Raw genomic sequence first — 15,204 nt, forward strand, 5'->3', positions numbered from 1 at the left:
ATTCTTAACGAATTGTGCGCAAGTCGGAGAACAGGTAGCACCAAATGTCATGACCTGCATTTCGTAAACATCGTGTGGTTTTTGGGTATTTCCTTCTCTCCAGAGAAATCTTTGGGAGCATTGATCCGAAGTAATGAGCTTGACTTGATGGAACATCTCACGAACATCACTGCAGAAGGCGATCTTTCGTTGTCTAAACTTTATCAATACTTCCACCAATGGTTGTAAGAGGTCTGGTCCAGCAAGTAAATTTTCATTTAGGGAAGTTCCACACGACTTTGAAGCAGCATCGAAAACAAGTCGTAGCTTGGCTGGTTTATTCGGATTTATTACTCCAAAATGAGGTAAGTACCAGCAACGAGGACCTTCTTCAGATGCTTCTTCAGCTGACAGCTTCCTGGCATATCCTTTCCTTAAGTAACTTTCAATTTTCTCACAGTATCTTCTCTTGAAATTTTCATCTTTGTGCATTTGTTTTTCCACACACATAAGTCTTCGAACGGCTATATTTTTACTTTCAGGCAAGTGAATATCGTTCTCCCTCCAGAGCAGTCCTATTTCAAATCGGTCACCGATTCGTTTTGCAGTTTTTTGCATTATATCAAGCGCCCTGCTGTCTTTTTTGTTGGATTTTATAGCTACTTGAACTCCAAAGGCTTCAGTACTAAAAGAGTGTTTCACCATCTTGTGGAGCTCGTCGTCAGCAACAGTTTCACAATGACAAATATGAAAGGAATGAAAAATTCTCTTATTGCCATGATGATTGTCCACATCACCGTGTAAAATCCAACCGAGATTGGTTTTTGTTGCAAGTGGAGAATTTTCTGGACCCTGAATAACTCTTCTGGCCACTGTGAGTCGGATGTTATCTTGGCCTAAAAGAATCATCGGACGTCCTTGAATTTCATTGAAAGGAATGCCCTGTAAGTGAGGATATTTCTTCCAGTCTGTTTCCTTAATGACTTGAACAGGTAAAGATAGATTTTCCACAGATCTCACATTTTTCATAGTGAATCTCTTGGCATTTTCATGGATTCCCGATATATCAAGGTCTAGGCGATGAGAATCTTCGTAGCACGATGTCATATTATTCGTCCATTGTATACAAAGAGATTCCACATTCCCTTCTATTTCCAGGTGGTCAACAATGGATTTGTCTATGAGAGTCACAGTCGAAGCTTCATCACAGAGTGCAATGGTTTCCAGAAAATCATTTTTTCCATACAATCTCACCTTGATCATCCGCAAAAGAATATTTGCCGCACCTTGTCCCACAGCAAGAACGTTTTCCTTTCTAAGATCTTCCGTCTGGGTAGACTGTGTATATTCGAAATTTTGTTGTGATTGATCTTTATGAAGGAGTTTATGATGAGATCGTTTGCAGTTATTGATACCACATTGACGTTTGGATCTGCATTTCATTGTCTGGTGATTGTTTTTCAGGCATGAGAAACATAATTTTCTTCTGGTCACAGTCTCCCATCTGGTCTCAACATCGTCTTGATTTATTTTTGAACAATCTTGGATATAATGTCCTTTTTCTCGACAATACGTACACAATTTGTCAGTTTTCCTGCTATCAGCTGTCGTCAGAGTAGTCTCATATCGTTTTGTCGAAGAATATACGAATGGCTTCGATCTGGGCTCCGTTTTATTCATTGTTGAAGAACTTGGTCTACTCACGTAACATGCTGCTGCTGCTATGTCTGAAATCCAATCTGAGAGATCACTGAGGTCAACAGTTCCATGTTTTTTCATAACTTCCTCCCCCCAGCGAAGTTTAATCATATCTGGAAGCTTTTGTACGATGTCTCGAACCAATGTAGGATTCTGAAGATGTTCGTTATAACCCAAGGATTTGATTGTTGCGACTAAAGAAGATATATGATTTGAAAATTTGATCAAACTCTCTATATTATGTTCTCTGATCGGTGTCACAGCTTTAATCTTTGATATAAGTCCATCGATTATCAGATCAGGACGTCCGAACCTCATTTCTAATATCTTCAGCACTGAATCAACGTTATCAGGTGAAATCATCATGCCCGATACGGCTAGTTTGGCCTCACCTTTTAAACATTTTTGCAATTTTATCATCATTTCCTCAAAAGAATATTCACACAATGAGGCAATTTTTCTGAATTGTGTGATGAATACTGGCCACTCTTCAGGGTTACCGTCAAAGTGAAGAATGTCTTTCTCTACAACTTGGCGTGCAATGAATCGATCTCGTCTTGGAGCACTACCTACTGATTTCACAGCTTCACTTATGGTATGGCATAATCGTTCGATGTCGGATGGTTCTGGAGAACGCATGGGTCTCTTATCTGGTATTGTCAGTCTTGGAGCTTCCTCTACTACATCCATTTTCCGTCTGGGAGTATTGTCTGGAACATTTTGTCTTTGACTTCTGGAACTATGCAATGATCTAACCGAAGATCTTTCCACGTCATCTGAAACCTGGGTCTCAAACACTTTCTGCTCTAGCTCTAACAATTGTAATTTATCTTCTAGTTTCTTCATTTCTATGGCTTGTTTGATTTTTGCAACTTCAACAGCATGCTTTCGTCTTTGTAATTCAACACTACTTGAGTTCGATTGTCTAGAACATACTGAACGAACAGATGCAGTCTCTTGTTTGTCGTCCGCAGATGGAAGAACTTTTCGATGAATCGAGTGATTTTTGGTTGTGTTGTCCTCTTCATCTACTTCTAGAACTGCATCTTTTCCTTCCATTTGATTCAGTTTTGAATGACTTCCTTCTGAAATCTTTGACATTCCACTGACGGACTTCCTTTTTGACGAACCAAATTCTGGTGGCCATAGGTAACAATCGGCAAGTCTACTGTTGATACCTGCATTACGTCGTCTTGTATTATTTTCTTCCGAATTTCTGTCCATAACTGTCTTTGGGTCTATATCTATCCAAGAACTAATTCAAAACGTCTCGAAGGACCAATGTTAAGTCGTCTCACAGTAAATAAAATTCTGGTGTATCTCAAACTTATCTTTTTTATAGTCACTTCACATTGACATTAAATTACAACTATTGTCATCAAGAGACCTACTATTATTTTTCAAACAAATTTCTAAGGGTGTGATAAATATATAAATTCAACAAAACATAACAAGACTGATGAATCGTAGAAATTAGGCATAACCTTGGAACAAGGATATTTATAAAAATAGAACGATCACGCCTAAAGGCAATGAATACAATAAGGGATAAATTCAGATGCATACCACCCGCCGATATGAATATCAACAAGTGTTACGATCTGAATTGAACTAGCCAATTTGCCATCGTCAAGGTCCCAAATGGAGTACGCTCCATCGAAGAAAAGCAGATGCTGACCATGGTTTCGGTCTCATTTGAACTCATCAGAGCAACACAGCATTTTTCTCCGATGGAGAACGTTTGGAATTGATGGAACTTTATTCAATATTGGCACGTGCTACTGGGTACTATACATTTACCCAGAGCGCCACCTAATATGAAACGGTGTCCGATTCAATCCCCTCCAGATAGAAACCAAGACGAAGACAATAGCATATGTCCCATATTTTCTCTAATTCAGTACGCTAATTCGCTTTGCGAATAACACACGTGTGACGAATTGAGAAGTCTGGGAACACGTTCAGATCACGGCAGAAATGATGCCAGCGGTACAATAATAATAGAATGATCACGCCTAAACGGGGGAGGCAATGAATACAATAATAAGGATTGATTCAGATGCATACCACCCGACGATATGAATATCAACAAGTGTTACGATCTGAATTGAACTAAAAACAGCATTCAGACATCAGGACTTTCACTTATATGTTTTTCTTGTGCTACAAAAAACAACACAATTCTCGACATTCAGTTAACTTGCAAGTTGTGTTCTTCATAATTCGAATAATTACTTTTAGGAGTTAGATATTCAGGGATATTGACTCAAAGAATTGAGCCTGCTGGTAGGAAAGGATGTTAGGAACTTATTGTTCCAATAAGATGCTGCACCTCCACATGAAAAAGTATGTAATATTTTGTATATACTTTTGGAAGCCTAGTTACTGGCAAAAAATGCTCCTCACCTCTGACCACCACGTTAGATGGGTTGCCAGTGCTGAAATTTAAGCTATCGTGAACGGCTTCTGGTCGAATATCCCCGTATTAGATTGCTGCCGTTGCTTCGAATTATTTTTTTTTTTTTTTGAATATTGACTATTCAGTGTTCGATTGAGGATTACGATATAATGTCTTTCTTTTGAAAGTTACCAAAATCAATGTTAAAGATACAAAGAGGATTTAACTGAAATTGAATATTTACCTGTATCTGGTTCAGAATTGGTTCGGAATATGGAAGCATAAACTTCTGACAGGAATTCGTGATATCTTTGAGTGCCATTGTTGCAGTCAAAGATATATCGGGATTTTCTAACGCTTTTATAACTAAGGGTAGTGTATATTCCAGTACTTCATGATTTTCCGAAATTAATCCGCTGTAATTGCCTGAAAGGAAAATCGAATTAATTGAAATTTTTTAGCATGTATTGGATTCAGACAGTATGTGCAAAAGTGAAAATTAAATCAGGGTGTTGATAAATTGATGCAAAAGATTTTCAAAGAGGGCACTTCAACGATGATTAAAGAGGTCTTTCTAATCTTAAAACATTTTCTGTCATAACCCCTGTCCCATCGAAGTGGCTTGCAAATCTTATCCAACTGGTGGTAGAACTCGTCAAATTAAACAGCTCCACCAAGAATCAACTGTGAAAAAATTTCGAGGCAAAGCTGAAAAAATCATTGCTAAAATAGAACCCAGTACAACACTTCATCCTGCATGCAAACAAGAAAAACACGGTTCAATTAGACAAAAACCCCAACATCCAAAGTGAGTTTCCTTACAACTCCAAATTGTTCTAAGCAGTCCGTAAATTATTCAATAATCGTCTGAGCAGCTCCGGGTTCTAGAGGAGAGGAGGTGAAAGTTTAAAAATTGCCCATGAGACCATCCTCAAAATATTTGGGGAAGATATCGATACATTGTCGCCAAGACATTGTAAGCCTCAATTACTTGCCTTATGGCATGAGATATTTGGGCAGGAATATGCCGATATAGGAATATATAGCCTAGAAATGGAGAGGTTCACTGCACCTTTAGTAACTCTGCATAAACCCACCATCACTTTATGTGATTCCACACTTCTCAGTGTGGCATTTTCTAGATATAGTTCAAAATGGGTTTCATCGTACCAAAAGTTTATTTCAGGAGGATATTCATAATTATCGAGCCCCCGCGTCGTTTCCTATATGAAACGAACCTGGAAGCGCCTTTGAATGTAATTTTTTTCTTCCACATAGCACCGCGAACACTTCAATTTCAATTTGTTTTTATGAACATAAATTTTTCAACTTCCACTTTCCACTCCTCCCAAACTGGACGCTCAAAATGAAGATACTTTCCACCCAATAATATATGGACTGTACAGAACAATTTGAAGTTGGCGCTTAACTTCTACTCCGCATGTAGTTTAATTGCTACGTACTGTATCTTATCTCTGATATTGACACGTTCGATCTTCGTCAGGGAATGAGATGTAACAAAACTTCGTATCTTTAACCCTTAATAAAATTGTTGAACGACCGTCGATTATTCGAAAATTATTGACATCTCAGTAGCTGTGTAAAAATCGAATTCAAGTTTATAATAACCCCAAAAGAAAGATTCTGAGTTGTGTAATTCAGGTTGGTATTGATAATGAACCACCCATAAACCAACTTTTGAGTTTATGCACTGACCGAAGATGTTTTGAATTTTGTACTATTGTTTATGATCTTAATTTAATCGAAAAAATTGAGGAAATGATTGAATCAATTTTAAATGATAATTCATTTGCTCTGAATTAAGGTGTTTCTCCAGTTCAAATACTTTAAGGCTACATTCAAATAGTTCATTTCTGTGATTTGAAGCACATAAATAACTGGAGATCTTTTGTGACCAGACATTAAGCTGCGTGTTTGTTTTAACGAGTTCTACCAGCAGTGCAGAAAGATTCACTTTTGAAAATACCTTGTTGTTCAACAAATTGTAACGCCTCTGAATTTGTGTGGAAGGAGTCTAATTAATATCTTTTCATATATACATATATAGTTGCCCTTAGAATTTTTTTTCAAAAAATTTTTTGTGAATTAAATATTTGGATGCGAAATATTGTATGGGGATAATTTTTCACCCCTTTACGATTTATGAATTGAAAAAACTGACAATAAGTGGAATTTGATCGGTGCAAAAATTAATTCTTCTGGATTGTTTCATAATGTAATTTCACAGGGTAGTAATTTGGAGGGGATGGAGTTGTATAATAGCAAAAAAATAAATAAAAGTTTACTTTAGCCACTTTTGATTTGATGATACCTATATTGTGTGGTGTGAAAAATCGATGTGTACTTTGAGAGGAAACAGACTGCTATCAAGTCGCGTGAGCTTATGCGATATCATATGCGGAATTATTTAAAGTGAACCACACTTTTCTGAGCTGACGTGATATCTCATGATAACACGTGGGTTCCCGTGACATGAGAGCAGTCTGTGGTCACCTTTGAGGTGGCCATAGATGGTCATAGAAATATCCAATCAATGACCAAATAATCCACATCAACAAAAGGTCTATCCATTTCTGGCACAAAAAGTTAGGGATGACATATAAAAAAATTCTACCCCCCTCCACCCCTCGTGGAGGGTGCATGATAAACTCCGCAATAATACATGAAAAGTTGCGTAATGAAAATTGATATATTCAAGAAGTTTTCAACATAATAGTACTCAAATCCGAAGAAATGAATTTTGTGTGTTATTTTTTAATCGCTCTGTATATAAGTAAATTTTTCTATTATAGCGTTGGGTGAATTGAAAGTACATAATCATTTTCTTACCTATTGCAGTTATTGCTGTACTTAAAACTTTGCTATTCAATGTATCGAATGGTATATCTTTAATGGTAACCATTAATCTTGGTAAATATAAATTTTCAGATTCTGTACATTCAGCTACCGATGAAACAGCATGTAAACAAGCTTCCAGTTCATTCCATTGATAATCTTTCTTCTTGAGTATTTCTGTCAATCTCGTATATAACATATCAATTAATTCCAAATTCAAAACATTGTAACAATAAAGGAAAGTATCGCTGATATCTGTTCTGTAACATCGGAAAGCATCTCGATCGTCTTCGGACCAATTCGTTTCATTGAGTGGATATTCTCCTTTCCTTAGCAATATGTAGACCAAACTACGGTAAAATGGTTTGATCAAAAGTAGCAGTTTAGCATAACCAGAAACTTCGAAACTTGTCACTTCTTCCTGGAATAAATTTGAATGTTTTTTTTTATTTTTTTCTATTAATGGCAGTCAGGTCCGAGAATAAAAACAGATAACTATTATAACATTCCCAACCAAAAGGGGCCAGATGCGAAACTTGGGACTTGGGACCCGGACGTATATTTACAGGATTATCATAAAAACCTGAGCAAATACTGAAATGACACAGCCGATTCCCAAAAGTGGCAACCTTTTATACCGGAAGTGACTATCGACCGAACTATCTCACCGGAAATATACATTTGTAAAAATTTTTATGAGACTCATTTTAACATAGTTTGCCATGCATGCGAAGATATGATGAGTTCTATGAAATAATAGTTACTGGCAGCGGTACGCAAGAAAGATCATAACATCCAAACTATCCATAATAAAAAGAACAAACAAATAAAAACTCAATACTGGCATGATGATGACATTCAATTGGATTTTTCACTATGAAATCATAATTTTGATAGAGGCTTTCTAGGAATATACAGAGTGGGCCATTGAAAACGAATCAGAGGCTCTGTAGGTCGGCAAAACCGAATTGTAAAAAACGCTGGGACACACCAATTTTCGATTCCAGAGGGAAAAGTTCGAGATTGAATTCGAAACTATATCGGTTCAACCCTAAAACCCGAGTGCACCGACTTATTTAAAACAGGATTAATGTTAAATCGGTGATTGCTATGGTAACTTGCCATAGAAATCACAAAAATAATCAAGGATTAACGTTAATCTCGCCTTAAATAAGTCGGTGGACCCGGCCGTTAGTGTTACAACCCCAACCCCTACATTTTGAATAGGAAAGATGAGGTAAGTGATATCTTATTTGAAAGGCCTTTTTATTATGATTTTTTTCCATTCAATCAATTCGTTTTTGATTGAATGTTCAAATTTAAATTTTGTGCAGAATTGGTCATTTCGTTAACATGTCTGAATCAATAAAATTTTCAAAATAATATTTATATTCCCAATTGCTCCGAATGTTCCGGAAGCTAACATTCCCCCTCCAGATTTTGAGGAGTAGAGTCAAATGCTTTCTTATATTTTTTTATTCGATACCAAATATTTTGAGTTTCCCTTCACCCATCTGAAGATGCTATTGTGATAGCGAAACACGTGTTCTGGTTTAAAAACTCTTTTAGTGTGTGGAATCTTTACTATTTCTTTAATCTTTTTAGGGTTTTCACTCCCAATCTCTGAAACATTTCATTTTTCAATTGATTTTGTTTCAGAGATTGGGAGTGAAAACCCTAAAAAGATTAAGGAAATAGTGAACATTCCACACACGGGAAGCGGGAAAGTTTTTTTCACACCAAAGCGTGAAGTAAGCACTAACGTGACGATTATTTTGTGTTTTCGGCGAAAAAAAAATCGATTGATATTGAAACGGATTCCTCATCCGATGAAGAAGATTCCGCGTCGTTCCCGTTCCCGCTGTACCGCGTTGGTGTGTAGGAACCCCATCTTCCTCATTCAAAACCATAAAGTAAGTCAAGGTGGGTATGTTCTGTGTTCAAAACCCAGGGATTAGGGTTGTAACATTAAGGGTTGAAGCGAAACAGTTTTGAATTTGATTTTAGTTGTCCGCCTGGAATAAAAAATCGACGTATCCGAGTTCGTTCAAATAATTTTCAATGGCCCACTCTGTGTTTGTTGAGCTCAAGATGAGAAACGAAAATATTTTCAACCCTAATTACAGATCGGTTTTTATGTTATCGTCTGATCTCACAAAAACTGCACTAGCAACAATTTGCATTTGATCTTCCAACAATACGTTGTGAAGGGTAGGTTCAATTTGTTCATCATCTCTAACGTTCTCTAACTATCATCTGTAACGTTATAATCGTTCCATTGAATGTGACGCCACTGATCGGCATCCGAGCACCTGGTGCGCGGCCGCATCGGAAGCTACGAAAGATTCTTCGATTGAAATCGGGTGTTCGCGATTTTGAAAAAACATGTTAATTGAGATGAATGAGAGAATTCAGGGTAGATTTTACTGGTGTTTTTTAGTGAGCAGATATAGTATCGATTTTCCTGGCTAATTTTCCTAATTTATCTCAGTGCTTCATTTGCTTGAGTATTCTCAAATTTTCCTTATTCAATAGTTGAATATGAAATAGTAATTATTTTCTTATATCATTGATTTGCATAATTATCGATTTCAGTAATTCTCAGTGCAAAAAACCTATATTTTTTTTCTTTCAATTACCAGGAAGTTTCGATCTTACAGTGTCTGGTCGATTGAGAAAACTAATTTGATTAACTCATTATCTACTTGATGATTTAATTTGCCATTGTTTTCTGAAATCATTATTTCCTCAGATATCTGAAATTTTTTTGTAATCATTTCCTAAACTGAAATTTTTCTGTTTCTCAATGCCGAAAAGTTTTTTTTGGCAATCTTTCCTTAATTGATTAGATGTTTTTTCTGAATTTTTGTTGCATTTTTTTTGGTATTTTTTTTTTTTGCTTTGCACAAAGGTTTTTTTTGGACAGAACATGCTGGAATCAATTTATTACAATTGTACCTTACGATACTGATCTCGATTTTCTCTATCAATTAGGTGGAAAGAGTTGCCTGTTTCGTTCGATTAATTTGAACAGAGATTTTAAGGAAATCATTCATAAAAGACCGTACAAGGAACTATTTGAAATATATCGTCAAGGATTCAAGGATACCTCAGTGGCGGACGATAGCTGTCGTTATGGCTGTGCGACACATGAAACCATCCTGCACATCACCGAGGGATGCGAGAAGTTCGCAGGCACGAAGTACAAAAGTAGACATGATGCTGTTGTCAAGATTTTACACCAAGAATTGGCTATAAAATACCAACTTCTAAGATCACAAAAGCTTCCCCATTACAATTACCATCCAGATTCTGCATTGGAAAATGATCATCACAAGCTCTACTGGGATCGCACGGTTCTCACAGACCGGAAAATAACCCACAATAGACCTGACCTCATTACTGAATAAGATTAGAATAGAGCACTGTTCATCGACGTGGCGATTCCAAAAAACAACAACCTACTAGATAGGCACATCGAAAAAATTTATAAATACAGAGGAACCAACCAGGAGACAATGGAAGTTGAAAGATATCAAGACCATACCCATTGTCATTTCATCAACAGGCCTGATACCGAAGAAACTGACAGAGAATCTGAAGAAACTTGAATTGGACGAAACCATGTATAGAGTCATGCAGAAAGCGCCATGGGGACGGCGATAACGGTACGCAAGTTTCTGGGGAATGCAGAACATGGAAGAGAACACCATCCACTTCGACAAGAGATCAGGAAGCCAACGAAAACTAGAGACAAGGGGAAGAGGAAGACCCGATCGACATCAGGAAACCGAGGAGCGACCACCACAATGAGCTCGAAAACTTGGAAAGTGCTCCAGCAGAGCTTAATCCTGTTGATATCTGAGATAGCTGGGATGAGTGAATGCTCCTCTGGAGAGGACTGTGAAAGCCGCAAGGGTAAAGTCACTTCATTAATCCTTCCGGAAGGATCACAGAGCATTCATTCATTGCTGTATCCCGTTACCGGAAATAAATCTACAAAAAGAAGAAGAAGAAAAAAAAAAAAAAAAATTCGAACAGACTTGTAACTTCTTAGTGCTAGTTGCGATTGTGTGCCCTCCTGTGACTAAAGAGACCCAACCGTGACCTGCAGATCCTTCCACACTCAGGGCATGGATAGTCTCCAACCAGATCTGGCCGCCGCTGTATCCTTCTCGATTCTCCATTATAACTGTGGACCAAAGACCTCCACTGTGACCTGTCTAACGCTAGTTGTTCCCAGTTATGATTAGCATTAACTGATTTTAGGGATTGATGTAGTGTATCCTTAAACCGCTTATACTGGCCTCCTGGTTTCCGGGCTCCCTCAGTGAGTTCACCGTATAGAGCTATTTTGGGGAGTCTTGTGTCTTGCATCCTCAGAATGTGGCCGCTCCATCTGAGTCGGGCCCTCGTTACTTGAGTCTCAATTGTTGTACAACTCGCGCGCTGCAAGACTTCTGCATTCGAAACTTTGTGGAACCATCTGATGTGCATTATCTGTCTTAGATGACGTTGCTGCGTCTGTTCAAGCTGTTTAATATGTCGCCTGTAGGGAGTCCAGCTTTCGCTTCCGTAAAGAAGCGTTGGGAGGACCACTGCTCTGTAAACAGCTGTCTTGGTCTTCAGATTGAGGTCGTGATTTTGGAACACTCTGTCCTTCAGCTTCCAGAATGCCCGTGATGCCGAATTGATACGGTTGTGTATTTCCGTGTCAAGGTTAGCCCTAGTATTTATGAAGCTTCCCAAGTATTTGAACTGCTCGACCTGTTCTAGAGTTTCATTGTCCAGGCTGATATCTGTTTGAAGGCTTTCTGGTGGACTTACCAGGATTTTGGTCTTGTCAATATTGAGTCTAAGGCCTAAAGCTTCGTATATATGTTTATAGGTGTCCATCATTATCTGTAGATCCTCTGAGCTGCTAGCGATGAGTGAACAGTCGTCTGCATATTGAAGTTCCGTGATAAACTTGGTACGGGTTTTTGCTCTGAGGCGCTTCAGGTTAAACAGGCCTCCATCAAATCTGAATCTTATCCCAACACCTCTTACGGGCATGCTCATGTCAGCAATTATCGATACAGCTATGGCGAAAATATTGAACAGTAAAGGCGCTAATACGCAGCCTTGTTTTATTCCAGAGTTGGTTGAGAAATGGTCGGTTGTAGAGCCATTATGCTGTATTCTAGCGGTGTTGTTGGTATGAAGGCTTTTACACACTGCCAGGAATTTTTCGGGTACTCCTAGACGTGCCATGATTTTCCAGAGCGCTCTCCGATTCACCGAGTCGAATGCCTTGCTTAAATCGATGAAGGCTGTATAAATCCTTGATTGTTGTTCACGGGCCTTTTCTTGTAGCTGTCGCAGTGTAAAAATTAGGTCCACCGTACCTCGATTTGGTCGAAAGCCGCACTGGGATTCAGGTAAAAGCTTCTCTAAGAGTGGAACCAGACGATTAGCCATAATCTTCGAGAGAATTTTACTGGCCACATTAAGCAACGATATGCCCCTGTAATTGTTGCAATTCGACGTATCGCCTTTGTTCTTATAGAGGTTAATAACTAAAGCGTCTCTGAGGTCTTGTGGCACATCTCCCTGTTCCCAGATCTTGCGGAATAGTATTAGGAGACTATTGACAATGTCCTCATCCAAGGCTTTGAATATCTCCGCCGGAATGCCGTCTAGACCAGGTGACTTATCATTTTTCATATTTTTAATCGCGCTTATGATTTCCGACATTGAAATTTCGTCATCAAGCGATGTCATCGGACTATACGCGGGAAGCAGGTCTAAAATGGATAAATCCGAGTCGTTATTTTGATTCAAGACCTGTGAGTAATGCTCCTTCCATCTTTCGAGAATTTTTCTATCATCAGTTAGAATAGCTCCATGAGCATCTCTTATAGGAAAGCTAGCTTTTCTGCTTGGACCGTAAACAGTTTTAATAGCTTCGAAAAAACGCCTGTAGTCATGGTTATCGGCGTAAGCTTGTATTTCCCTAGCTTTTTCTTTCCACCAGCTGTCCTTGATTTTTCTTATTTTTTGACGGACCTCGCGTTTTATGTTTATGAAACCTATTTGGGCTGCAACATCGCCAGGCTTGTTAATTGCGGTTTTCATCGCTTTGTGTTTTGCGTCCAAAAGGGGTGCGATATGAGTTTCGCTGTCGGCAAACCAGTCTGGGGATTTTCGGGAGCGTTCTGTGCCCAGTATTTCTTTCGCTGTATTTGTAAGGGATGACTTGAAACGGAGCCAATGAGTCTCAATGTCGTCGTTATAATCCGGTGGTGTTAGGCTATCTTTGACGGCAGCTGTGAATCTGTCCTTTGTAGAAGGGTTTTGTAGTTTGGATATTTGAAGGCGCTCTCTTAGATACTTCGGCTTGCGTTGGTATTTTGGGCGCATTGAGATTTTCATTCTCGAGATTACCAGCCTATGATCAGTCCAGCACTCCAGATCTGCTCTGGGTTTAGTGACCAACACCTCTTTCAGATCTTTCCTTCTCACGATCACATAGTCGAGGGTATGCCAATGCCCTGAGCGCGGGTGGCGCCAGGTCCCCCTTGAATTGGGTCTCGTAATAAAATAGGTGTTCGTTATACACAGATTGTGTTCTGCACAAAGAGCCAGCAGACGTTCTCCATTCGAATTGATGCTGTCTGTGCCGTGTTTCCCTATTATTCCCGGCCATAGTTTTGAGTCTTGACCTCTGCCCACTCTAGCGTTGAAGTCTCCAAGGAGAATAATTCGTTCCCGTTTTGGGATTTTACTTAATGTAGCAACGAGTGTTTCGTAAAAAGTGTCCTTTAAGTTGTCAGAGGAGTTCAAAGTGGGTGCGTATACTGCAATGATGTTCACAAACGTGTTATTCGCTGCAGGAAAACGTAGGGTCATTAAACGTTCTGAGATACCAACTGGATTTTCGGTAAGTTTGGCGGCCAGGTCGTTTCTAATGGCAAAGCCTACGCCATGTTGTCTGATTTCGCCTTCCGGCAAGCCTTTCCAGAAAAAAGTATACGCTTGTTCTACCAAGCTACCTTCGTCCGAAAAGCGTGTTTCGCTTAAAGCAACTATTGCAATGGATGTTCGTTGCAGTTCCTTATCGATTAGGGCAGTACGCCTCTCTGGTCGGTCGGCCTTGGGGTTGTCTAGCAAGGTTCTGACGTTCCATGCTGCAAAAGCTATGTGCTTTTCATTGGTGTTTGTTCGATGATTCACTCGCTCAGGCACCCTCCCCCGGAGATCCGAATGGGAGGGTATTTTACCTCCGGATACGAATTTTGTCCTGTTCGACTGATCCATCTTTTTGTAGGAGCTGCGTTAGAAGGTGTTCAAAAGCTGCACTGGTAACGCTGTCAGTGCAACTTTGGTTGCGGCTACGACTAGATTATCTTGTGGCACAGGTATCCTGAGACGACAAGGTCTGAGACGTAACTTTAGCAACGCAGAGAGCCATTTCCTGCTCAAGCCAATGTTTAGGCTACGTAATTGTGGGAAACAGAGTTATACCGCTCATGTTCGGTCGCCAGAGCCTCGTTCGTAAGAACAGGGTGCACCGCGAGTAGGTGAGGTTGGCATTTGAGAGGAGAGGCTATAAAACGCATCCTTTCCCCTTACACCCCTGTAAGGGGGGCAATTAACAGATCGTAGAAAATAATCTTTAACGCTATAATAAAACTTAATTATCTTCAAAATGAGCCAACGTCATTCTGGTTATGTGTGATGGTGCGTTATCTTGTTGGATAAAGAGAGTAGGACCGATCAGAATATAAAGCAGAAAATGTAGTTCCGCCACCACTTGGATTAAACGATCAGCGGTCATGATGCTCTGATAAATACCAAAGGTGTCCAATAGCCCGCATACCATCATTCAGATAGAGTGGTACACATATCTTTCCGCAAAAAGCTGATGATCTCGTCTTTCCCACCCTTGCACGGTCATAATATACCCGAAAATAATCTGGATTAATCAGTGAAGATAATGTTATTTTAGTCCTGGTCACAGTTCAGGCGTCAGGCGTTCTCTGCACCAAGCCAGTCGATTACTTCTGTGCCTAGGAATGAGAGGTAGGGCAAACTAAGAACGGTATGAGTTAAGTCTAAAACTTCTGATCCAGCGAAGTAATTGGCACTGTAATTGATCTGCCATGATCTGCAATTGACCTTGTGGAAGTGAAGCGGTACAGTAGAATCAAAAGCCTAATGCGGCGATTTTGAAGTAGGATCATTCTAGTACGTCCTGTACCTTCAGCTCTTCGTATACGGCCTTCTCGATT

General features: G+C 39.3%; 1 protein-coding gene across 1 annotated transcript in view; it reads right to left on the minus strand.

Annotated features, from left to right (window-relative positions):
• Positions 1 to 15,204, minus strand: part of LOC123314486 (importin-13) — a 66,081-nt gene that overhangs the window by 34,241 nt on the left and 16,636 nt on the right. Inside the window, exons 8-9 of the mRNA XM_044899806.1 lie at positions 6,926 to 7,352; positions 4,320 to 4,501 (exon numbers count right to left, since the gene is read on the minus strand). Of these exons, the coding sequence (XP_044755741.1) occupies positions 4,320 to 4,501; positions 6,926 to 7,352 (609 nt within the window). The remainder of the gene's footprint in view (positions 1 to 4,319; positions 4,502 to 6,925; positions 7,353 to 15,204) is intronic.

The sequence above is a fragment of the Coccinella septempunctata genome, chromosome 5 (genome assembly GCF_907165205.1).
Source record: "Coccinella septempunctata chromosome 5, icCocSept1.1, whole genome shotgun sequence".
Lineage (NCBI taxonomy): Eukaryota > Metazoa > Arthropoda > Insecta > Coleoptera > Coccinellidae > Coccinella > Coccinella septempunctata.